The 25,684-nt window shown below is 44.2% G+C and overlaps 2 protein-coding genes across 4 annotated transcripts in view; both read left to right on the forward strand.

Annotated features, from left to right (window-relative positions):
• Positions 1–11,217, forward strand: part of LOC144156212 (rhotekin-2-like) — a 182,622-nt gene extending 171,405 nt beyond the window's left edge. For all 3 annotated transcript variants that reach the window (XM_077688092.1, XM_077688094.1, XM_077688093.1), the window contains exons 8-11: positions 1,582–1,707; positions 5,735–5,897; positions 9,991–10,107; positions 10,674–11,217. In XM_077688092.1, the coding sequence (XP_077544218.1) occupies positions 1,582–1,707; positions 5,735–5,897; positions 9,991–10,107; positions 10,674–10,840 (573 nt within the window). In that variant the 3' untranslated portion in view covers positions 10,841–11,217. The remainder of the gene's footprint in view (positions 1–1,581; positions 1,708–5,734; positions 5,898–9,990; positions 10,108–10,673) is intronic.
• The window catches only part of LOC144156213 (pseudouridylate synthase TRUB1-like), a 356,387-nt gene that overhangs the window by 6,162 nt on the left and 324,541 nt on the right, over positions 1–25,684 (forward strand). The window lies entirely within an intron of this gene.

The raw sequence follows: 25,684 nt of genomic DNA on the forward strand, positions 1-25,684 counted from the left end.
AAGAGGAATTCTTGTGTGGGCATCACCTGGGCTTGTATGTTTTGGCTGGATTGTTGCTGTGGTTAATATTTTTGCGCAGGATAAAATGAAACCCAAATCTCCGAAAGATAAAAATGCAAATCATAATTTTCTCCGGTTCACGACATTAATTAAAGCACGGACTTTTACTTCCATAATGTAAAAGTCTTTTGCATTAATGCAGGGTCATAGTTGTATGATAATCATAACTTCCCTTTTTAAAGTTCGAACAATTTCATCGCAATTTCTTCAACATGTCGCAAGAACTTTTTGTCAGCAGTGAAGGAAAGGTAGTGCTAGTTAGTAATCTATCATGGGCGAAGACTACTCTGGTCTTAGTTTCTTGTCACTGTGGATCTTGGCACAGCAACATGTTTTGAATGAAGTGCCAGATGAAGTTAGCCTATAGGTTCCCCAAAAATACTGGATCAAAAATTTTATTTATAACAGAGCCTCAGTAAGGCTTCGAGCCTTACTGAAGCTCTGTTATAAACAAAATTTTTCCTAGGGACTAATCTACTACATTACACGGCCAACGATATTTGTCACACAGCCTTTCAGTGCATGTCTAAACCTTCAGTTTAGGTAGCTCTTCACATTCCAGAAATGCAGGCGACCCTAACATTGTCACTTTTGAAACTCCATTTGCAAATTTACCTTTGTTTGAGCATCTCCATGAGGATTTAGTCCGCTTCAGCAATATAAACGCACAGCAATTTAATCTTGCTCATCCATGGTATGTTTTCTTTCAAGGCATGGTGTCACATAGTGCCAGATACATAAAGAGATCACAATAGAGAAGTACTTATTAACAGCTCTCTTCTGTTCTCAAGCTTTGCAAACTTACTTATTGTGTGCATTTGGTGTCCCTTATTGATCTCTACTTAAAAAACCTGAACCTTTTTCTCAATTCAAACTTGGGTTTAAGGCTAATTTTGGTGATTGCAGTGAGGTGATTTTTGTCACCTTGTCTCATCAACAGTAACATTAGTTTGCCTACAACGGTGGCCTAATATGTGCATATGCAAAGTAAATGCATCGCTCTATGGCTGTTTAAGCTAAAGCTTCATTATTTTGCTGGAATTGCAGTTATGTGTAGCTTGCGGGTACTTTCGTGTTTTTTTTTCTGTTCCTGCATGCTTGCACATTTTTAGTTTAATGCTGCCTTGGCATGATTTGTCCTCATTCTACACTCCACTGCTTCCCCGTAAGTAGTGCAGGCAGAATAAACCACAAAACCGCATTCAAGTACTTTTTGCAAATTTCACAAATGCTGAACTTTTGGCACGTGTGGTTTCACACAGCTTACCCCTTAGAATTGTGATGGTAAAGACTGGTTTCAGCCATCCTGACGGTCCTCTCAAAAGTTGCAGCAGTGTCATGAGCAATGCATGCCCTTTATTCTATGATGGTAGCTTGCCTCCTCATGGAGCTATAGCGTGCTGTGAAAGGAGATTAGTCGTGTGTAAGTTCACTGCTGGGGTGTTACAAGATGTTGCAGGAAATAACAAAATGTAAGAAACACTGAGTTTTCGTTTATTTGCTGCTACTTCTTTCTCACAGCTGGCCAATGGAGTGAGTGGCCGTCGACGCCTCTGGTGTGTCCTCAAGAACTTCCAGCTGTGCCTCTGGACAAGCCCAGAGGATGCCAGGCATCTACCTCCCGTTTTGAGCATCCCAATCAATACGGTAAGCACACTCCGCATGTTTGTGCACCTGTTCTTGCCATCACTCGAGGCAAATGAGTTTACAGCCTCTCCCTAACCTTAGTCAAGGTCGCAAACCCTGTAGATATATAGTCACACCCTAGGTTTCAAAGTGTGCAATAATCATAAATTAGTACAGCGCGGTAAAACTTTCATATATCGAATAACGTCAAGATTCCACCCAAACACAGCCTGATTGAGGGAAGGCTTACAGCTTAGAATTGAGGGAAGGTCTACTTGGGGCATTGAACATCCATTTATTGAAAAAAAGAAAAGAAAAGAAGTCTGCTCTTAGAGTGAGTGGTGCTCGAATATGATAATTTGCCTGGTCCATGCTGTACATACGTCTGGTTCTGTGCACTATGGGATGATAAAAAACAGTACAAAAAGTTATAAATAAATTATTAGGAGGAGATGGCAATGTAGTCAACAAGACAGGCATCGTCACAAAGAAATACAAGTTCGTAAACATGGTTTTAAACAAGCACTATCCATGACCGAATGCAGACTCTCTAGTCACTGAAAAGAGGTGCTTTCTAGGCATGCTGGCTGCTGGCATGACCAGGTTCCTTAGTACAAGCATAACAAACAGGCAGTACTAACTCTTTGTAACTGAGTCTTGCTACTGTTGACAAAAATTCTTCTATTTCGTTTTTAAGTGTTTGGTGCAGCTAGCATATTCCACTTCAACTGATCCACCCTGTGGTTAGCATACTCTTGCTTTGGGCAAGGATTGTGTTTGTTACACCATTGTGCAGGAAAGCCAATTTATATTCCTTTGTTATGTGAAGTTTTCAAACATTTGACAAAAATAGAGTACTTCTAATGGTGTAGTGCACTATAAGTCCAGTCAGTAAATGCTCTTTATGAAGTATTTGAAGTTTGGAATGTTTGCACACTTTTATTTAAAATCAGTTTATTAGAGGGACACTGAAGTGAATTTGTCAAGCTCCCGGTTTTGCTTGCACTGCGTGGACTGGCTCAAATTAACACACTTTTCATCGTTTATCTGGTTGATAAGTCGGTAATTATTTTACAAAGCGCGAAAGAAGAAAAACTACCATCTGGGTCTGCGGCGGCCACACCAACTAAACGCTGCGATGACGGGAGGAGATGCACCGTGATTTGACGATGTCCAAGGTTAGCATTCAAACAAGTTTCGGTTTGGGTGCTGTAAAACAACATGCTTGACATCCAACGGCATCGTTGCATGGGCATTCTCGATATCTCAGTAATCGTCGTACCGCGCCTCTGCCAGGTTGTCGGCTGTAAAATGCCTAAGATTAGCCTCCCAGCTAGGACGGCTTGGAATCGTAGCAATCACTAGCCGAGGCCTACGCAGTGGATGAACGCCCTCCGCGTCACCACAGATGCTCAAATGCCATGCGCTTTTCCCCCATACTTAGAGCTTGCCTCACTCATGCCTGTATCGTAAAAAGTGTGTTCGCACCAAGCCAAGGGTCTGTGGATTCTGGCCTGTGCCCACTGCCCGCAAGCGGTCGGTGCTTGTGGCAACAGCACGCCAACAAGAACTCGCTAGCCCGTCAGTGTCAGTCTGCGCACGTTCTGTGAACTAGTTCGTGGAGCAGTGATCGTTACGGCCCAAAAGTGGTGAACTCAGTGTAGAAAACATCGGCCAAAAACGGAAAAGTCAACTTACAAAAAAAAAAAAGAAAAAAAAGAAGAAAAAAAAAACCAATGTACCTGAGGGGATTCGAACTTGTGACTTGCAAAATAACATTCTAAGCGCTTTAGACCACTCGGCCACGGGCCAGCACTGCCAGTGTTGGAAATATAAAGTATATAATGTATAATCAGTTTACACTTTTAATTAGTTTTAGCATTTCAAGCAGCTTAGGTGACTATTTGTTGTATAGCACTCGTGCAATAAGCGTCCCCCAAATTTTCGCAATATCTCACGTCGAGCAATTGCATTTCTTAGACGAAAAGCGTTCGCAGATGTGTGGTCATGCTGCTGACCGCTGTTCTTGTTCTCCCAGCGCAAAAAAGTGCTTTGTGCTCCCTAGAATTACGCTGTATGGTAAAAGTATCAGTCGATTTTGTTTCCTTAGTACCTATATTGACTTCGCTGACTCTTCTCCCGCCTTCAAGTGGCCTTAGATTTTCCTACTAGCGTACCAGTCAGCGAAGCGTTGCATGTGCGCTTGTGCAGTGCTTGTGTGGAGCGACCTGGACTTAGAGCTAGATACAGCGTACAAACTAACGAAGTAAAGAAAGGCACATTCTTCCATTCACAAACGTGTCTTGGCTTCGTTTCAACTGAGCGAACGAATTGCGATGACCCGTTGGCGGCCGGCAGACTAAACGCTGGGTCGGCTGACCCTGCCAGAAGGTCGGCGAGCCGTGCAGTAGCGCAGTCAAGCCAAGTCATTTCCTCCTGACGTCACACGAAAACGCCACAGAAAATGGGCGAGGATGCAGAGAGGAGGACAGCATTTTTGAATTGATTTTCTACTAAATAAATTCGTGTAAATGCGCTTACAATGGTCGTAACATGGCCTATGGATTCCGGACTACAATTTGCGCTAGTAATCCCGCAAAGTTTACAAATCACTTCAGTGTCCCTTTAAGGTGAAAAGAAATTGTAGTAGCGTGGTGTACTTTTTTTTTTTTTTTCCACTGTTCATTGGAAGGGCCTGCTCCACATTGTCTGGTGGTTCATGAGTGCAGGTACACTTCCTTGTACTGCACTGTGTAAAGCAGCCACACCGATCACAGCTTCATTTGACATTGCAAGCAAGTTGCTGTCACAGCGGACGGTATAATTTGAGCAGTTTCATCAATAACCCGACAGCATGGCGATGTCAATGTCAGTCAGTTCTGGCATGTTGAAAGGTGATCAAGCCATTATTGTTCATGTCTTCATACATCACCCCCAAAATGAAAAAAACCTCTGCGAAATTTCATTGAGCTCTGAAAGCTTTTGCTCAGAACTGGCAGTGGAACCACGTTGCTCAGCAGGCTCATTGTCACTGACTACAGCAGCCACCGTTGACATCTTGAAGGCCACCTTATGTTCTTTGGAGATGGCTTTCACAACAGCACTGCCATGGGAAGTTACATGGCCTGGGGCAAAGGGAATTAGGAGAGGTGAATTAGCAGAATGCCTTTTTCGGACTATAAGCTACTCACGTGCTAATTGTTTTCCACATCTTATATGGTCCGAGCATGCACACCGTCTGAAGTGCTTGCTTTTCCCTGCGCTTGCATGGATATCATTTTTTCATCTTCAGTGTGAGGCAGTCTTCGTACTTTGGGGAATGGTGCAGGTGCAAGCAATGCGGTGCATCTTTTTTCTGCATTGTTTAAAGCTAGCTTTGCCACAAGTGTCAGCACCCTCCTCACTTGCACCGCCATCGCAACACCACACAATTGTACTGCATTGGCCGCGAGCATATCAAAGTGTTGTTATGGTGTGGCGCAATTGCCGAGTGTCACATGAGCCATTGTACCATGACACCTGACATGACATATGCTCTCAGCTCTAAGGCATGATTGTTTGAGAATTGCAAACACAGTCCACCCCACCACTGTTTTTCAGGCTGCATGCATGCGTGTAGAGAATGCCCCGTTTGGTTCCACAAAGTTAGGGAAATCTACATTGTGATGCACTGTGCTGCAAAAGTAATGTGATCATCATGCAAACTCTAGAGTGGAATGTGAGTAATAATCTGATACACCAGTGTTCAATATAGCAAGGCTTGACTGCACTGACTTTAGTCAAGGTTACAAAGTCTATAGAGTGAGCGTGCACCTGCAAAGCTGTCGCAAGCCTGCCTGAGACAATGTTTAACTGGTGCATCCACTTCATTAAAAACTTTTTTCATTTATTACAAACTTCTGCCCTCTTTGATCAGTTGTCTCAAAGTTCAAGGCTGCTGACTGCTGCTGTGATTATAAGCTGATGAAGGGCAAAAAGGTTTGGGCAGTCGTGTTTGATAGTACATGCGGGCATGGCATGATGCGAATACCACTGTCACACACTGCAGGACACACGGTTACGGACAGATGGCTGCACATCCAAGTACATGCACGCCATTCGCATCACCATGGTGGTCTCCGACAAGGTGCAGGAACACCTGATGGTGGCGGACACGGAGTCAGACTTCAACAAGTGGCTACTTCATCTACGGCAGCACATCAAGGACCATGGTGAGCTTGGGGGAATCGGGCAAGGATGCTTGGTTTATGCTTGCATCAAAGCTAGAGGAGTTAAAAGAACACATTAATTGTAACGCTGTAAGCTATGACCCATAATACTGACTTGAATTGATCAATTTGCTTGTGCTTGTTTGGTTGTTGTGTTGTCATAGACTAGATTTCCAATGTTAGATGAAACAGAAAGAACTAATAGTCAAGAACATCGAGGAAATAATAAAGCTGGTATGGGAGACAGGAAAATTGTGATTTAATTGCCAGGTCTGAAAACTTTTAATGAATATATAGTTCACACCTTGGTACAGACTTTGCAACCTGTGAATGTATCGAACATGAGCATGAGATGATCTACTTGCTAAGCTACTCCTTAGCTTAGCACGTAGTTTTAACAAAAAGTTTAACACATAGTTTGACTCCTTAGTTTGACAAGGAGATGGCTAATCGCCGTCTCCTTGTCAAACTACGTGCGGAATGTGACATGGTTGGCACACACCATCCAGTAGTGGCACAAATGATAACTTATGCCATTCCTAGAATCGCAACTGCGAAAACTGAGAACTTTATGAGACATGTCGCTGACAGGAACTCGGAGGTAATGTTGGTTACTTGTTATGTCACTGCACAGAAAAAGCCTGCATCTACTATAATATTGAATAAATTACAAGCCAGCTGTTTTCATCATAAATCATGGAGGACGCTGCAGTTTTACAAGCCTAAAGAAATCGGGAGCGAAATTAGAGAGTGGAAAAGAAAAGCTTGCTAGCCCAGGATAAAAGTTCTTAAAGGAGCACTGACACCAATTTTCGGCGTTAATATTATTGCACAGTTCGCTTCCTTCACTCAACAGAATACCCTGGGTGAAATATGAGCGGCCTGCGACGCGAAGAACATAGTTCAATTGGATCTCATTTATCGCGCCAACGGAGCAGTGCGCGGAGCGGCACTCAGCAAATGGACATAAGCGGGACATCGCCTCGTGAAGCCAAAAGAAGTGACGCAAGAGCAATCGTCAAAAACTCGCGACGTCACTTCATGCGCGTGGCCCCACGAGCGGCAAGCGGGCGCCGGTGACGTCCGCACAAAGCGGTGAGGTCAGGCCGGGATTCTGTCATGTGCGCCGTTCGGGATGAAAATGCGGGAATTTGGAACAACCGATTTTCAGGCCGTTCAATGTGATTAACTATCGTGCGCTGAAATATTTGAAGTGCTGTTTCAGGTTTGCTAGACCATTAAGCATCGATAAAAGCAATAAAAGTGTAACATAAAATTTTCGTGTCAGTGCTCCTTTAACGGTCGTAGCTACATTGGCCTGATTAGAGGACTCATGGATGTGTAGTTCTAGAATACGACAGTATAATACGCGAGGGATAGGGTGATCTGCCATTGTGAGATTGATGAGCCCCGCAGTCCGGCATGCCCCAGTTGTCCCGAACCATACGCAAATGTGTAACATAAAAGTGTGCCAGTGCTCCTTTAACTCCCTTTACAGTACACAGCTACAAGTGTGAATAAAATAGAATAAGCCATGAAACAAATGTAGGCAATACTTTTTTTTGTGTGCCACTTGTAGCAAAGAGCACAACTAGTTTTATACCTTCTTGTGCACATTACACTTGTAGTGCATATAGCAAAGCCTCTGCCCACTTCCTTGCCCTCAGCGGCTATGAGAAGTAACAGCTCCAAATGGGCAACGCTTTGCTCCTTTTCCTTTACGCTACCTCTCCCAAGTCTGTCTGAGTGTACCACTGCTTTGGGCCAAGTAATGTTGGGTGAAGATTACTGTGAAAGCTGGCTGTGTATTGTTTTGTTAGCCAAGCTGTTTTGTTAACCCTTTGAGGGTCGAATTTTGTTGCCAAATGCGTCCCTACAGGGTCGATTTTTTTTATTGCTGATTTAAATTCTATGGACGAACCTATATAGAAAAAAAATAATCAGAAATTTTTTTGGGGGACCGTAAAGTGACAAAAAAATCGTTTGTGTTGTTACATACATGTGGTGTATTATGGCGTTACACAAGAAAAATTCTAAATAAAAATGAGAGAGTAACAAGCCAGCACCTTTTGAGTGAATTAAAATCAGATAGACATCAGTTTCGTGGGTGCAAAAAGCGGGAAGCGCCCGGAGGACAATAACGAAACCAGCCGCTGCACGCCCGCCGGCACGTGCGGGTGCGCGTGGCCAGATGTGGGAGCGATAGACGCCGCACCGCTCATAAAATACAAAAAAAAAAAAAAAAAAAAAAAACGAGAAAAGAGCCTCATCAGTTTCGCAGGCGACCTTGGCCTGTGGCAGGCGCAAGAAGTGAGAGGCGCCCGGGTACTCGGTTGGCGATACCCAGCGCGCCCCCTCATTAGCAGATGCGCAAGCGGTAGCTGGCGCGCCGCTGAAGTAAATCATAAAAAATAAAAAGAAGAGCCATCGGCGCAAGAAAAAAATTTGACGTATTTCCGAAGTGTGGCAGCACATGCCAAGCAAGAGAAGTTGGCGAAAAAGGCGCGCTTTTTAAAGATACAAGCGATGGCCGAGTTGAGCGGAGTTCAAATTAACAGGCGGGGACTATAATGAGCGGCCATCGCGTTGCACTGCACGGGCAGAACACAGAGGAACCACATCTGGGCTTGTTATTGGGAATTATGCCAGATACTGCTGGTGGTTTCGATGCAGCAGGGGACTGATGTCGAATGCACCAAGTGCTGGCATGCTGGTGGGAGCTGGCTCCGCCAGTCAAGTGCACTTCGCGCCTCAAGCACGCCTGCTTGTGCTTCTCTCTAGTTGTTTTGTTGCTTTGTGTCTCTAGTAAATTTGGTTTGGTTTTGCAACGCATGTACTCACTATGGGCTGACTTCTGTCTCTGAGGAGCGCTGTCAGCCAGGGGCTGCTGGTTCGAATTAATCGTTGTGAATTTGCCGGGTTGGAATTTGGAATTTCCGGGTTAGAATTAGGTTAGAATTAACCGAGTTTGATTTAAAGAGCTTTTTTTAAGCTTGAAGACAAACTGCATGCCGGCTGTCCCAGCTAGGCACTGCCCACCAATTCAAGAAACACTCGGGTATGGGGTATAGTGAAAGTGTCCAGTCCACACTGCCTCGCGTTGCTTCTCGGCTGCAATGGGTGTGGGGAAGGAAGAAATTGGTGAAAACTTTCTCATGAAAATGTGCTGCACACGATGGTTGCACAGCAGTGGGTGTCTATCTTTGAGAACATACATCAGCATGCACAACTGTATGCCGTATCTTTGACATTGCCTTGAAATAATGCCTTTTACGTGGGCTCATACTGTCAGATTAATTGGTTACAACCGGTAACAAAGAACCACAAGATGGTAATACTAAGTGGTTTATTTTGCCACAGCTGAAAGTGCCATGGTTGCTCATTCCTGTAATCAGTATATTGGTGTAACCGACAGGGTTGTAAGTGGAAATTACCGCACATGAATCAATGAATGGCTTTCTTTGTTTTGTATTCAATTCAGTGTTTGGATGCTTCATGCTAAAGTACCCCACCATCACTACCCTGAAGGAAAATATCCTGTGAAGGCCCATCTTGAAGTGTGTCGATCTATAGGAATGTATAGATTTACGTCACCAAGTATGCATTCAGTGCTTCTCTAGGGCTCTCTTATTTAGGACGTCACTGTTCTGAGCGACTTGGGCTCTTTTTTTGACAGAAAACATGATGCTTCACTCAGATAATATTTTGCAGTCTTACCTATTTCATTGAAAATATGTAGCACATACAAACCAGCAATTCAGTCACTCAATCGCAGCCTGCCCTGTCACCGGCTGAGGGTACACGACATCATTATGACACTGTGTTACATTGACAAATTCATCGTGTTAGCCTTGATGACTCCTTTCGTGTTTTTTTGTAATTATAATCACCTGGCAACAATGCCCTCTGGGCATAGTAGGCATTTGTAATGAATAAGTGTTGAAAGAATAAAGTTTCTGTAGGTAGAAAAAGAATTGCTGTCCAATACTGCGCTCTTAAGAGTTCTTATTAGCAAGCTGTTATTATTTGTTTTATTTACCATATTTTGCAGTATGAGATGACATGGGATGGTGTTTGCCCTCAACCACTTTTTCAGAACTCTGGGGCAACCTGGCTTCAAAGCACATGGAAATTCCCTCCCCGGGACCTCGGAGGCCACCAATGTTCCTGCATGCTCGGCAGACATCCCTGTATGATGAGACATCCCTAAAAGGTGGGAGCTCTGTTACATGCATGAGCTGATCTCGGTCTTCGTGTGAGGTTGCCAATCGAATTGCACTGAAAATCGTGAATCAAAAGGGTTGCATTTTAAAACTTCTTCTTCACAATATAACATTGCTTAAATTATTTATTTCCTTGTTTTGTGCACAAAGGCTTGCTCTTTGCAAGGCACTACTTAGAAAATGCATGAAACACACACTTAAGCAATTAAGCTGGATGATTAAGTTAGCTCTCAAAAATGATTATTGACGCCTGCAAGGAAAGCAGTCTGCATGTAGCAAAGTGGGCATTTCTGTGGCATTTATTATATTCTCCCTCTTCTTGTTAGTAACTTTGCTTCCTGTAGCATTGATAGTCCTTTTTTATTTTAATTTGCTGACATCTTTAAAAAAAAAGTGTGCATAATTTTTTTCACAAATCAAGGGCTGTACCTGAATTCATAGCAGTTTGTACCTCCAATCAGTTCCACTTTAATGGTAGCTGCAGTTGAGCAGAACTGTGTTAGCTTCACTGAACTGCTCCTTTATTTCTGCTTGGCTTCCCTGCATGACGTCCCAGATTCACCGCAAGGTATTGCTGGCTCAGGAGTGCTTGAAGGTGGTCAGCGAATCTCACCAATCTCGGTCCGGTCAAGGAGTTCAAGTACCTCGTCTGCCTCCAGTTCAGTCAGCGGCAACCGGAACTATCCCCTCTTGCCAGCAAAAAAGGCATTTGGGTACTTCTAAATTACTGGCAGTTAGGCCAGTTATAGTACTTTTTCTGAAAAAAAAGAAAAAAAGAGATTACTTCCACTACTTCTTTTTTTTATTTCTAAGTCTCATCAAGCATGTGCTTGTTTACCACCCTCTGGCCTTCTGCAGCTCTTTCCAAAGCGCCCTTACGTCATTCAGTGTGTGTTTTTTCCTTTCAACACCAGAGTAATTTTGCCCTCTAGTCGCAGTGCTGGTTTCCTGTGATGCGTCTGTGGCATTGCTGTTTTCATTTGGGCTGCTACTGCGGGTGCCTATAAAGCACCTGGTGTAAATTGTCAGGAGCTGTCTTCATCGACAAGCTCTCTCTCTCTCTCTCTCTCTCTCTCTCTCTCTCTCTCTCTCTCTCTCTCTCTCTCTCTCTCTCTCTCTCTATATATATATATATATATATATATATATATATATATATATATATATATATACTTGAGAAAATGGTAGACGCACGATGAAAAACAAAAAAAGTGGTTTACCGACGTTTCGACTGTGGGACCAGTCTTCATCTTGAGTAACTTGAGTTACTTGAGTTATTCAAGAGTTGCATCTTGAGTTACTCAAGGTGAAGACTGGTCCCACAGTCGAAACGTCAGTAAACCACTGTTTTTGTTTTTAATCGTGCGTCTACCATTTTCTCAAGTATTTTTTCTGGCTCCTCGAGAAGTTTTCTTTTACTGCTTACCTATATATATATATATATATATATATATATATATATATATATATATATATATATATATTTCAGTTTTTTCTTCTTTTGAACACGTGTGGTGGATAAAAAGCGTGCATGCATTCAGCAGCTGTTATGGCATGTTGAAATGAACAAAAGCAGCATATGCCACCAACCCTGTGCTGTCTACCCCCGGAGGAAGGGGCCCTTGTACCATATAATGTTTCCCGGGATTGTTGGTGAACACCTGTTGCCTGCTGTAACTCCATTGTGTGTATAGGGCCATTTTACTGTGGGCCCTGAATAACTTCCATTTATGCCAATGTGTTGATCTTTGTCCTGACGACTGTACCAGCACTGTTATCCTTGTAATTATAGCTCCTGTTGGTTATTTCATGGTTATGACCTTTGATCATGCTACTGAAACCTTGCTGCTGGTAAGATCGCCCGACTTCCGGGGCATCTTCTTTTTTGTGTATTTTTGTGTATGTAAGCACTTGTGTGCATTTAAGAAAAAGAACTTCCTTTGTTATTGTTCGTGTGAATGTGACAATTGCGTGGAGCACGTATATGCCTGATTGCTTTGCATTTCTGACATTTAAGTGAGGCTCTAATCATTAATGGTCCTGTCTTTCCCTCATTTTACTGCTTTTATAGTTTTTCATTTATCAACTGCAGTGCTTGTTAGCAGCTGCCACAGTCATGGTGGGAGTTCATTGCTGCATATCACCCGACAACATTAATGAAAACCAAAACGATTGCTTTATTTTTTGACAAGAGTAGTCTTAATACTGCATGAGACTGCTGCAGTTACTATTCCTAGCACAGCCACAATCATAACAAGCTACAAACTTCATTCACCAGAAAAAAAAAAAAATGTTCAACCATTCACATCACTGACAAGCAACATTTAAGCTAGATTCAATATAACTGATGCTTGAAATCATACAGGTTGTTGAAATTTGCATCAGACCACTTTATCATTGCTGTCCATGTAATTCATACCTTGACCAAAAATATCGGTTTATGGAAACATTTATTTACTGAGCCAAGCTGAATTGCTTCTTAACACTACCCTGCCCACAGGAAAAACAGGGACTTTGGATAGTCTAGCAAATAATTTTTTCTCAGTTGCAAAAAATATGTAACATATAAGTGTATTGTATCAAAAAGTAGAAGGGTAAGTTTCCTTGGCAGTGGTAATTGTTTCAAACAAGGATATTTAGAGAGAAAAAAACAAAGAAAGCTGTAGAGAAAAATTTTGTGACAAACTAAAAATAAGCAAAAACATTGGTGTTGCTCCACACACAAAAAAAACACAAAAAATTGAAGATATACATTTTGTACATATTCCAACAGTGCAAAACACCTGCAAATATGAAATACCTATTTGTAACATTTCTTGACTTGCAAAAAAGAAAAACGTTACCCCTAGTGGGTTTCATGCTACTGGGGAAAGCAGTTCCTGTAATGTGTAAAACATAGGTTGGACGCACATGCATCGCAAAGAACATTGGATTTCTGCTGCACTTTTTTTTGTTCGTAGCACAATTTACAGTTTTGATGCTTTTGCATCTTCTACGTTTGCTGAACAGGGTTATCACGTTCCCGGCTGGTTTTACGCGCTATCGCTTTTCATACCAAAATCCCACGAATAAAAGTTGTCCTCGGAGGCAGTGCTGCTAATATCATCCAAAAATTCACCTGTAGGCTCGTCCAAATCACTATAAATGAGGCGTTTCCACGGCACGGTCATGAGCAATGTCGACGCCATGGCCATATCTTCAGAGCGCCCGTCACAAGCCTTCGGCGGCACTTTCAAAAATCAGTGCCACGCGAAAAAACAAAAGCTAAAAAGATGTGTCTCTACTACTCGGTAAAAGGCGCCAGCTCTCGGAGCGTACTCAGAAAGTGCCAAATTCAAATGGGAAAGCGTTAAAATTTGAACTTGAAAGCGTCGGCAAACTACAACCGATTTGAGTAGGTGTGGGAAGGAAAGTGTTAATGGCAGCCTTTGGACAGTGCCGATTGATTGGCTTTTAAAGTATGCAGGTGCACTGTCTGCTACAGCTGCTAAATTACACCCATGCAAGGAAGAACACGAGATGGGCAGTGCTCTCCCTTGTATTTTATCTCTGATTCTTTCAAGGCTATGGCATCCTGATTGTGGGCATAGAATTTAACTTTGGCACCCACTTATTAAAAGCACGGGCAATATTCTGCACATGTTGCAATGCACTGACAATGGGCTGTTGTGAAATGATTTTGGTTTTATATTTGATTCTGATGCTGATGCAATTTCTATTGTTATTTCTTTAGGAAAAAGTTGTATGTTAGAATCAAGTGTAAATGCATTTACACCTTCATTTTGTTTCACAAGGGCCTCGATTTCTTCTGGCCAACACATTGCCGTCAATCTAGAGTACAAGTTATAGTAGCGGCGCCAAAAGCGAACATGGCAGCAGCGTCCTTCCCATACAAAGGCAAATTCCATTGAAAAAGAATGTTTTGAGCACTCTGTCACATTTCATTTTGCATTATTGCTGCGACTATGATAGCACCCATTCAAGTCGTCACCATGGATGCCAAGTGTGGACAACAGCATTAACGATAGACTTGCCAGTTAAAAACTTAATGCCTTCCCACTAGTGGCTTCTGTCGCAGTCCATTGTGACTTTCTGACATTCGGCTTTAGTCATAATATCCCAAGCCATAATATCCCAAATAAGCCACAATATCCCAAACTGCATGCCCATATACCACACATTTGCCACTCCATGTTCTTGGTAATGCACAGATTTCATTAGGCATTATTTGACTCGAATTCCTCTTCTTCCTTCCTCATGATGCAATCAGACATGTGTGAATGCCAAACCATGCAAAACATTGTCCATCATCAATTCATGAGAGCTGCAGAGAGTGGAAGCTACTCATGTGACTTGTGTCTGGGGTTGGTGCTTTTGCCCCAACACCAGTTGAACACCAAGACAGTATGCAAGATGTGACTCTCAATGTATATTTTGATCGAAAATCTCAGGCCTGGTTTCAATTGGTTTGAAAAAGGCAAAGAACAAGCAAATAATTGTGTAGAGAATTAATGAAACCTAGCTTTCCTTAATTTTTTATCTTTCAAGAGGCAATAGCTTTGAATAGTACAAATTTTTAGATGAACTGTGGATTCTGGTGCCAGAATGTTCAAAGTCAGTCACTAGTGTCACCTAGCATGGTGAATGGGCTATTGGATTCTGGGATTAGCCAGACATCAAATATTTTAAACCGTTTGCACCGTGTTTGAGACGATTTCACAATAAGCACACTGGTTGAAATCTGAATTATAATATGAACTGCATTACATTTAATAGGAATAGAACCAATGAATGATTTTTAGGCTTAAAAATTTTTAAGTGTACTTAATTATTGAGGTGTTTTCTTTTGAAATGTTTTTTCTTTTTCTGATTGCTTTTTTTTTGTTTTTTGAAAAGAGCTATGCTTAAATATTTCAACTGCTGTTTGTTCCCCAACAAGTTCAAAAAGCACCTCAGTGACTGTACTTGTGTAAAAATCAACTTAGTATTGTTGTGGTATGTACTGCATTTACTCTCTCCTTTTCTTTTGAATATAAAGATGTGTGATTTTCATTATTTATTGCAAAAGTCTGATTTTGTGAGTGCCTAATCTCTTACCAAGTGTAAATGCATTGTAAGACGTATACTCTTCACTGTAGATCATGGCTTAATCCAAAGTTTGATAAGAATGGATTAATCTGATGGGAATGGTTTACTAGACGGAAATGACGGGTCACTTTGGCTGAAGTAGTCTTGTTTAGCAGCTGCAGGTACAGTTTGTTGCAATAAAGGCATGCATTTGCATATCAGTTTGCTTCTTCATTGTATTTGTTTCACTGAATGACAACTGCTCGTAAAGCATTGTTGCTACGTTTCCAAAGACATGCTAACAGTAAACAATTCTCAGTGCGGTAAAAATTGGTGCTCCTTTTCCAGTGTTTGCTAGCCCATCGGAATGCCCTAGAACAACCTGCTTTTTTGAAAGAAGTGCACACCACTAAAGTTGTGTCTTGCCTGATTCTATGTAATTGTTACATGGTATGAAGCATAGCTTTTTTATTGGTCCTATGTTATTCTGAAGGTGGTTTCTCAGGGCTGCCCTGTACCAGGGGAAAGTGCGAGTTCCAAAGTTTTACAACAGATCAGTTTGAACTACTCCGGCTCAATGTGATGCCTCCAAAGTTTGCCAATGTCTGATTTCCAACAAGTTTTGTGTGCAGTACGTAATGGACATGTTTAGGTAAGTAGTGATGTGATAAGGCAAATGGCAGCATCAAATAATGGCTTAGCTTATTTATAAAAATCATGCCTTCTTAATTTGCTGCACAGGCACCATTATTTGACTCGTATGAGCCAAGTCGTTGACTTTGCCTGTCTGGATTCATATTTTTGTGTGCCATTTACTTGCTGCGGCTGTTCATGGTGTGTGTGGGCTTTATTCCTAGCATGCACCCAACCAGTGATCGAGACCAGTGGGAAGCTCATCCTGCACACAAGCAGGCACCACTTAGAGAAAGATGGTTAACACATGCTAACAATGAAAACTGTAATGCCATCATATTGTCCATGAGTGCACAAGAGCTTTATGCATGGGGTGTCATTGTCTTTTTGCAGCTGTGGAAAGGAAGCTTAGGGAGGCTTTTTGGAACCAAAAGTTAAAAGGAAAGAAAATCCTTTACTTTTCTTCAAAAGGAATCAGTCGACGCATGAAATGTAACACGATAAAATCCCCGCCTTCAGGAATGCATACTACATCTGGGCTAACGTACGGGAGAGCAGAGGACCCCGGCTAGCTTTGCTAGGGAAAGTGCTACACGTTGTACACGAGCCCCAGCGGAATCCGAAGACTCGCGCATGGGTTCAGGTATCCACATGCGGTAGACAGACTCCGGCAATCACAAGTGAGGCTTTATTGCCTGGCCGATACAGGGCATATACCAGACAACACGACTATCACTTGCAGGGAGACAGTGGCTCCGTTTGCTCACTCTAGCTGTGGGAGTCACACCTCGATATCGGTCATCGCAGTCGCGGAGCAGGGGAGGCATCCCTTGCGACCGGTCAGGCCGGAACGTACCTTTGGCACAGTCCCGTGGAGCAGACTGGGTTCACCATCATCGGGGCATTCAGAGTAGGCACTACCGAGCCAACCAATTCCGACCAAATCTCCCTGTGGACTCCCGACGAAACGCTCGCTCGTCCCGTAGGTCGCTTCGGGGGGGAGAGGAGGTCTTCCCCTAAACGAGGAGAAGGTAGGCATGAAGGAAGGCGACAAGCTGGTCCTCCTTCCCCCGCTCCTTCGCGCACATGTTCTCGGTGAGCCGGTTTGGAGGGTCGCATGGGGTCACGAAGAGGTCGCGACTCACGGGATGCGCCGGCTGCCCAAATCGGCAGCAGCTCCCAGACCACCAAAACATGTGCAGGCGAGGCGTAGGGAAACAAGGGTCCCCACATACATTAGCTGCCTAGCTCAATATCTGTGTTGAGAGTAGTATGTTGAGAGGAAGAAAGTTGAGGTTGGCGAACTTTGGGATGTATACAGACTTACGCACATTTTTTACTGGAGCCTGGCAGACGTCACATTTTGTGGCGAAATTCACATATCTTCCACATTTGGCTGAACAATTCACAGTGAGAGATAAATTATTGTCACACAATGCGGACGAAATGCTAAAGTGTCCTAGTTGAGACCAAACAAGTTGAAGAAACTAAGCTCAGATAATTTTGAAATTGCAATTTAGCACAATTTAAAATTGGTGCTCCAGGGGCGGTGCATTTTTGCAAGCAAACACTTGGCTGGTTGAAGGCACCACAGCCGATGTACTGCAGTAGCAGAATTGGCAGTTAGGAAAGTTATTGAACCTCCAGGTTTAAGTGCATAGCACAAAACTCGGTGCCTGTCTCATGTCAGTCCTTTCACTTCACTTCAGCAGGTCTTCACTTCACTTTGCATGGCGCACAGGCACAGGCTGCTACACTTTCTGGCAATGATGATAATGACTGCCGAGGTGGTGGTGATGATTATGTATTAGATGAAGATGTTTGTATCAAGAAGTCAAAATATAAATTACGTTTGATGCATACAATTATTTGGGTCGGAACCTGGGGTTAGGGGGGAGGGGTGGAGGTTGGATCGATTCAAATTTCATGATTCTTTTGTGAGAGAGGTACAAGCCCGGCAGATGATGATGATGATGATGATGATCTGTGGTCGTACCCTTTGTATCAGGCGGGCTCCAACATTGGTGCCCAGACCGTATAAACTGTTCACACACACATAAAAAAACAGCACACAAAAACACGAAAGTACATTTTTGGAGAGCTCAATTTCGTTCTCCGGGGCATAGCTCGGCAAAACTGGATGCCACTCACTCACACTCACTCAAAAAATATATTTATCCTAACGCACTCACTCGCACTCGCCACTCCTCCCTCACCATGCGCACTCACGCTCGCCACTCCGCCTTTACTACTCACACTCACTCGCGCTCATACTGGCCACTTGCCCCTACCACTCGCACTCACTCCCGTTCACGCTCACCACTCCGCCCTCACAACTCGCACTCACTCGCGCTCACGCTCACACCCCTCCACCCTCACCACTTGCACTCACTCCCGCTCACGCTCTCCACTCGTCCGCACTACTAGAGCTCGCACTCACTCCCGTTCACGCTCACCACTCGTCATCATTCGCACTCACTCGCTCTCACGCTCGCCACTCCGCCCTCACCATTCGCACTCACTCCCGCTCACGCTCGCCACTCGTCCTCACCACTCGCACTCACTCGCGCTCACGCTCACCACTCGTCGTCACAACTCGCACTCACTCACGCTCACGCTCACCACTCATCCCCACCACTCACACTCGCTCGCGCTCACCACTCGCACTCATCCGCGCTCACGCTCACCACTCGCATTCGCCGCCTACACTCCCTCGCACTCGCACTCGCCACTTGCAATGGCCACTCACACTTGCTCGCAATCACCACTCGCTTCCTCCACTCACACGCACGTACAAATATTTTCGGTCATGAAATACTTACCGATTTGAGCTAAAATTTACCTTTCTCAGGAATGGGGTCCCCCTTTTCCTAAGTATGTATTCGGTTAATATAAGCACATGTCTTAATATTACTTTCAAAGCGGTAATCGTCGCTGGATTCTTTTACGAAATGAACAAATTCTCGCAAATTTGCCTGAAGCCATTCATCATAACTTTTTATTATTGTCTATGCTATTAATTCGCTCAGATTCTACAAAAGAAAAAACACTGAAAATTTTCACAGCGGTGCCAAACATAAAAGAAATAGTCCAGTTCGGAAGAAAAGCTTAGAAAAGCTGTTGCCATCTGTCAAAATACTGGCTAGCGCGTGCAAATATTCCTATCTCGAAGCGCGCTATCCGCGCCAAAACGGTTTATTTCAAGAGTAATCCCAGGTGAAAAGGGCACATAGCGAGAGTGTCCAGCAAAAAACCGCCACGAAAAGATTGAAAACGGCAAGCAAGGTGGCGGAAGGCTACCGGAGTGCTTGGTCTTGAGCGCTTGGCAGAGGCAAGGCGACGGAGAGAGGCGGCGCCGCGTGGTCGCGCCAAATGGCGCCGCCTAACTTTAGCGCGAGCTTCCTCATGGAGACGAGTTGCCTGGCGCCTGCCTCCCTCCCGTCCCCCTCCCTAAATGGTGCCAGCCTGCCGCAGAGCAAAACCGCAGCTTGATCCTAAACTACACCGTCATGCGCCCGCACCGGGCACAGAGACAAGTTCACGTCGAAAGTTTATACGAAATAACGGGGAGAATAAGTCATCGGACACACACACGCACACACACGTACGCACACGCACGCTCGCACGCACACGCTCGCACGCATGCACACGCACGTACGCACACAAGCACGAACACGCACCGAACACACGAACACACACGCGCACACGCACACAAGCGCACATGCACGCACACACACACCAACGCACTTGAACACGCGCGCGCACGCACTCATTCACTCACTCACCCACTCACAAATTACGCTATCCGACAGCCGAGAACGCTTACTATTCGTTACACCACTCAGGGGTCACAGTACTCCCTAGCAAAAATTCTGATACAAATTCTAATACATGTATATGCTTAGGACAATGCTATATGTACTACGTAGTGAAGTCTCACCGGAAATTGCTATACGCACTACCCATATAGCGCCATCTATGGGTGCTGTCAGAAACACTTTTTTTTTATGTTTTTTAACGTACGTGGTCTCAAGCGTTCGGCCGGTCGACATGGCTGCTTTTCGTCGCTTTTGACCGATCCATGGATGGATCGATCCCCCCAATCTTGTTGCGACAAATCACGGTAATAAAGCGCAAGTCTTGAGTCGTGGGCCGGGCTGATGTACACGATTCCATACCTCGGCAAAGTTGGCGCGGCTCACTCAAACTCACTCACAATTTTTTTTTCGAATCAGCACTCACTCAAACTCAGACTCAATGCTGAGCAGCACATCTGCGCTCACTCAAACTCAAACTCACATTGAGCGCAAAACTCAGAACTCACTCGGACTCAAAACTCAAAATGTACTCAGAACTCGAAATGTACTCAAACTCAAAATGTAATCAAAACTCAAAATGTACTCAGACTCAAAATGTACTCAAACTCAATATGGACTCAAAACTCAAAATGTACTCAAAACTCAAAATGTACTCAAACTCAAAGTGTACTCAAACTCAAAATGGACTCGAAACTCAAAATGTACTCAAAACTCAAAACGAACTCAGAACTCAAAATAGGCTGAGAACTCAAAATGAATTCAGAACTCAAATGGCCTCACAACTCTCTCATGCTAGGAATTTACTCGGGGTCAGATGGACTCTGATTTCATTAGCAGTCAGTGTTTTCAAATTCACGCGTGGTAAAAATATTACGGGTGCAAATTCGTGAGCTCAAACTCTTGCATTCGCCACGACATGACACCGTAGCTCCTGTGAGGTCGAAAACAATTTTCTTTGCAGATTTAATACAGCTATACCTGCTGCCCATGAAGAGTAGCGCTGGTTGGAAGCAATTGTACGTATATATTGGATACCAAACTCTTGATGTAGGCTCCGTGTTCGTGTTCATGACAGAGGCGGTCCAGGCTCGATAGTGTGCTGGATCCCCAGGTCTAAACAAGCAAGATTGGGTGAGGGGACGTGCGCTCACTGCTCCGTTCATTTATGTCGAAGCTGTTTAGGGTTACGGTTCCGTGCATTCTTTCTCTGCATCCTGAAAAAAAAAAAACGCCTTGTGTCAAAGCGAACTGTCCCCGCGAATCTCTGAAGCGCGAGGCGTTCATGGATATACCTTTGCTGTTTTATTGCGTAGCATTCTTTGCCGAGTACACCCCTCCCCCTATCCCCGCCATGATCTTGTAGCGCCCTGCATATACACAAAAATGCAGATATCACGGAAGTTCAACCTGTAATCATTATAAAAGCGTAAATGTAGAGAATTGATCAAACTAAATGTTAAAAAGCTAAAATTATGAAGGTTTAGAGGCTACTTGCCGGCTTTCCTTAAGTTTCAGCGATGAACGCATTCGATTGCCACTTTAAATGTTATTTTGAAGCTGTTATTTTAGGGCGCAGCCCTTTGGCGGCCGTTTCTGGGCTCAGCAGCGTCACCGTCCTAACTGAGTGAATGATGACAAGACGACGGGTGGGAGAAATGCTGTGCCCGAGGACGCGGGTTCGATTCCCGCCAGCGGTAGCCGTTTTCCTGATGGAAGAAACATCCCCCTCGCGAGGGGCACGATCAAATGCAGAGCATTTCCGGGGGCGCACGACGTTAAGTAGTTTGCGTTACGTTAATGTTGTTGCACTTGTGGCAACTGCTGACGAGAGAGCACGGCGATGAGTGCGTTCCAGCCTCGCCGACACCCGCCTTTATCACGCGCGCGCGATGCTGACGTCACGATCACGCCACAGATGTTGTTGATCCCGCGACGCGCGCGCCCCCACCTGTTGGGCGCGAACCGACCGCGGAGAGAGCGCGCGATGCGAGCGGAGAGTAGGCGAGGAGGAGCGGGGCTGACGAGAGAGCGCGGCGATGAGTGCGTTCCAGCCTCGCCGACACCCGCCTTTATCACGCCACGATCGCGCCGAGAGGGCGCACCTGCGAGCGATGCGGACTACTACGGACGCCTAGAACGGGTGACATCGTGAGTTAAAGAAATGCTCTGCATTTAAAAAGAAATAAGAAAAATATCGAAAATGGCGAACCGTGTACCACGGGAGTCATAGATGTCTCAGATTGGGTGAAAATGCAGAGAGGTGTGGCGCTAAAGAATGTGAGGTATCAAAATGAGGGTCTCGAGGAGGGAAATCACGTGGGACAAACAAAAAAGTGCCTCGTTGTTTGCTGAGGCACCTGTATTAGTTTTTATTAGCATTTGCTAGGTGGGATGAGCTCTCGTAGCTCGGAAAAACACCACGCTGTCGTAAGCAATGACCGCCACCGTACCCAGCTGTTAACTTCCAGCATGCACGCGTGTGTGTGTTTGAGAGAGTGTGTGAGCGAGAGAGTGCGAGAGTGTGTGTGTGAGAGAGAGTGAGCGAGAGTGAGTGAGAGAGAGTGAGAGAGTGTGAGAGACAGTGTGAGAGTGAGAGAGAGTGTGAGAGTGTGAGTGTGAGTGAGAGAGTGTGTGAGAGAGAGTGAGAGTGAGAGAGTGAGTGAGAGACTGAGAGTGAGTGAGAGAGTGAGAGTGAGAGTATGAGAGAGTGAGATTGAGAGAGTGAGAGTGAGAGATTGAGACAGTGAGAGAGTGAGAGTGACAGTGAGTGTCAGTGTGAGAGAGTGAGTGTGAGAGTGAGTGTGTGAGTGAGAGTGAGAGTGTGAGTGAGAGTGTGAGTGAGAGTGTGAGTGAGAGTGTGAGTGTGAGTGAGAGTGAGAGTGTGAGTGAGAGTGAGTGTGAGTGTGAGAGTGACAGTGACAGTGAGTGTCAGTGTGAGAGTGTCAGTGTGAGTGTGAGTGAGAGTGAGTGTGTGAGTGAGAGTGAGAGTGTGAGTGTGTGAGTGAGAGTGAGAGTGAGAGTGAGAGTGTGAGTGAGAGTGTGAGTGAGAGTGAGTGTGAGTGTGAGTGAGAGTTGAGTGTGAGAGTGAGAGAGTGAGAGTGTGAGTGAGAGTATGAGTGTGTGTGATTGTGGGTGTGAGTGTGTGTGAGAGAGTGTGATTGTGGGTGTGAGTGTGAGTGTGAGAGAGTGAGAGTGAGTGTGAGAGTGAGAGTGACAGTGAGAGTGGAGTGAGAGTGAGAGTGGAGTGTGAGTGAGAGTGTGAGTGAGAGTGTGAGTGTGAGTGAGAGTGTGAGTGTGAGTGAGAGTGAGAGTGTGAGTGAGAGTGAGAGTGTGAGTGTGAGAGTGTAAGTGTGTGAGTGTGTGATGTGAGTGTGAGTGAGAGTGAGAGTGTAAGTGAGTGAGCGTGTAAGTGTGAGTGTGAGTGTGAGTGTGTACCTTTTGCTATATACCTTTTGCTATATCCTCATAATTATAACCAGAAAGCATTTTTATATTTGTCCCACGTGATCCCCCTCGACGAAACCTTTAATTTGATACCCCACACACCCTGCAGGGTCATATGGAATTCATACCAGTCAAACTAAACATGACTCTCATGACTGTAACCAGGGCGCATTATTTAAGTGTCCGACGTGATTCCCCTAACTGGAACCTTCAATCGACGCCCCACATGCTTCAGCGGCCTCACCTTGAATTTAACCCAATCTATGACTCATAATGACTATCTCATGATTCGAACTACGAAGCCTTTTTTTATTTGTACCACGTGATTCCTTTCGTCAAGACCGTAAATTTGATACCCTACACGCCCTGGCGGGGTCACTTCGAATTTTACCCCAATATAAGACTCGCCATGGCAATCTCATGGTTATAACCAGGAAGCATTTTGGTATTTCTCCCACGTGATTCCGCTAATCAAGACCATTAATTTGATACCCATCACGTCCTAGCGGAATCAATTTGAATGTTAAACCAATCAATGACTAACCATGACAATCTCATGATATAGCCCTACCACATTTTTGTCCCACGTGATTTCCCTTATCGGAACCTTCAATTTTATGCCCCGAACACCCAGTGGCATCATTGTGAATTTTAACCTAATTTATCACCCATTTTGACTATGTCATGATAATAATAAGGAAGCACGTGATTACCCTCATCGAGACCTTTAATTTGATACGCCACACGCCCTAGCGTCATGAACTTGAATTTTAACCGAATCTATGACTTACCATGACTACGCCATGATATATCCATAACGCATTTTCGTCCCGAATGAATCCCCTCATCGAGACCTTGAATTTGATTCCCCATATGCCCTCGCAGCGTCATTTTGAATTTTAACCCAATCATGACTCATTATGACTGCCTGATGACTACAATCAGGAAGCATTTTTTTATTTACCCCGCGTGATTCCGTTAATCCGGACCTTTCATTTGATACCTTACACGCCTTAGCCTCATCAGTTTCACTTTTCCCCCAATCTAATGTGGTCATTATTCTGTCTTAAGGGGCGCTGCCCAGTCAATTCAGCTAATTCATTTGAAACAGCAGAAAGGACAGCTCCCGCCCCCATTTCCCCCCGGCTCTCACCTCTTCCTTTGTGACCCCTAGTATATCAAGTCGTTAACAGTAGCAGGCGAACAACCAGCACGCCAGCGCCGCCGTGTGCTTTCCCACCACCCTTTCCCACCCTCTTAGTGGATCCATCAGGAGGAAAAGTTAATACAAGCCTTTTTTATAACCTCACCAGTCAAATATCACTCACGCGCCAGCAGCGAAAACTTGATACAGCAAGTGCTTAGGGTCATGAAAATTCAACAAGAAAGTAAAAAAAAATTAGACACCCCCTCCCTCCCAACCGATCATGCGGATCGCGAATGGTGCCGTACCCGCAGGTAACCTGAATTCCGAGCCCACAGCGACGCATGAAACTTAACAGCCAACCATAGCTGCCTGCTAGGCTACTCATATGTACTCAAACTCAAAAAGTACATGTATACGTTCCCATTGTGCAGTATGATTCTAATCTTGTACATTGCTTTTTTGAATCAGAAGTGGTTTTCTTTGGGTGGCAATTACTTTTTCCTAAAAAAATGTAGTTCTTACTGTAAACAGCACCAGGCAGCAAAAAAAGGATATCAGTTCTAACTGCGGAGGAAAAAGGTTCACGTCAATTTATAAGGCTGTGTCAAATACTACGACAGCTTCTGTATGGGGTGTGGTTCCAGTTGGGCTAACAAGTGATTTGCAAAAAAAAATCGGACACCACTTCACACTGTGTGGTCGCATAGAACTCTGCACCATCTGCCCCAATTTTCTGTGACTGGCAATAAAAAATGGCTGCTTCAAAATAATAATAAAGAAAATTCTTAGCCACATTTACATTCAGGCAAAAAGTATTGTGCAGCCATTTCATGTAATAAGAGTTGGTATGGAAAATCATGCTCAATAGGTTTTTCACGAAAGTTGGTTTCAAGAATTAAAATTGGGCCAGTAGGACAAAAAGTAACACAAAATGAAGAAACAACGCAACAAAGGTCCTGGGTTTTGCCATGTATATTTTTTGCTCTTTTTCTATAATGTATAGAAGGAACACAGCCGTATTGCTAATTATATTGCACCTTTGGTTATACAGGTCACGCAGAAAGGAAAACACCAACTGAAGCTGAGGATATGGTGTAATAAAAATTTACTTTATATTGTAAAACAATGGGAGTGTTGATGTCTTCTTGAAAGTGTAAGAAACAACAGCCTTTCTTGGACCTTCTGCATGGAGACATATTTTTGGATAACCTGAAAACAATGTGAAATAGTTAACTCGTTTCTTCTTGTCTTCTTTTTCTTTTAGGGTGGAGGGTCGGAGGGTGCTTCTTTTTTTCAGGTTGTTCTGAGTTGACTGTTTTTCACGATTGATTCAGTTATTTAAGCATTCTGGAGTAGACATATTCTCATTACAACTGAGCAGACGTCGCCGACGTTTACCATGCTAAGCGTCACACGTGCACCCTGCATGCTCACCATGAGCACGGACGAGTTGCAGTG

Source organism: Haemaphysalis longicornis, unplaced genomic scaffold (genome assembly GCF_048455015.1).
Source record: "Haemaphysalis longicornis isolate Haplotype H1 unplaced genomic scaffold, Haemaphysalis longicornis Haplotype H1 scaffold_1, whole genome shotgun sequence".
In the NCBI taxonomy this organism is placed as follows: domain Eukaryota; kingdom Metazoa; phylum Arthropoda; class Arachnida; order Ixodida; family Ixodidae; genus Haemaphysalis; species Haemaphysalis longicornis.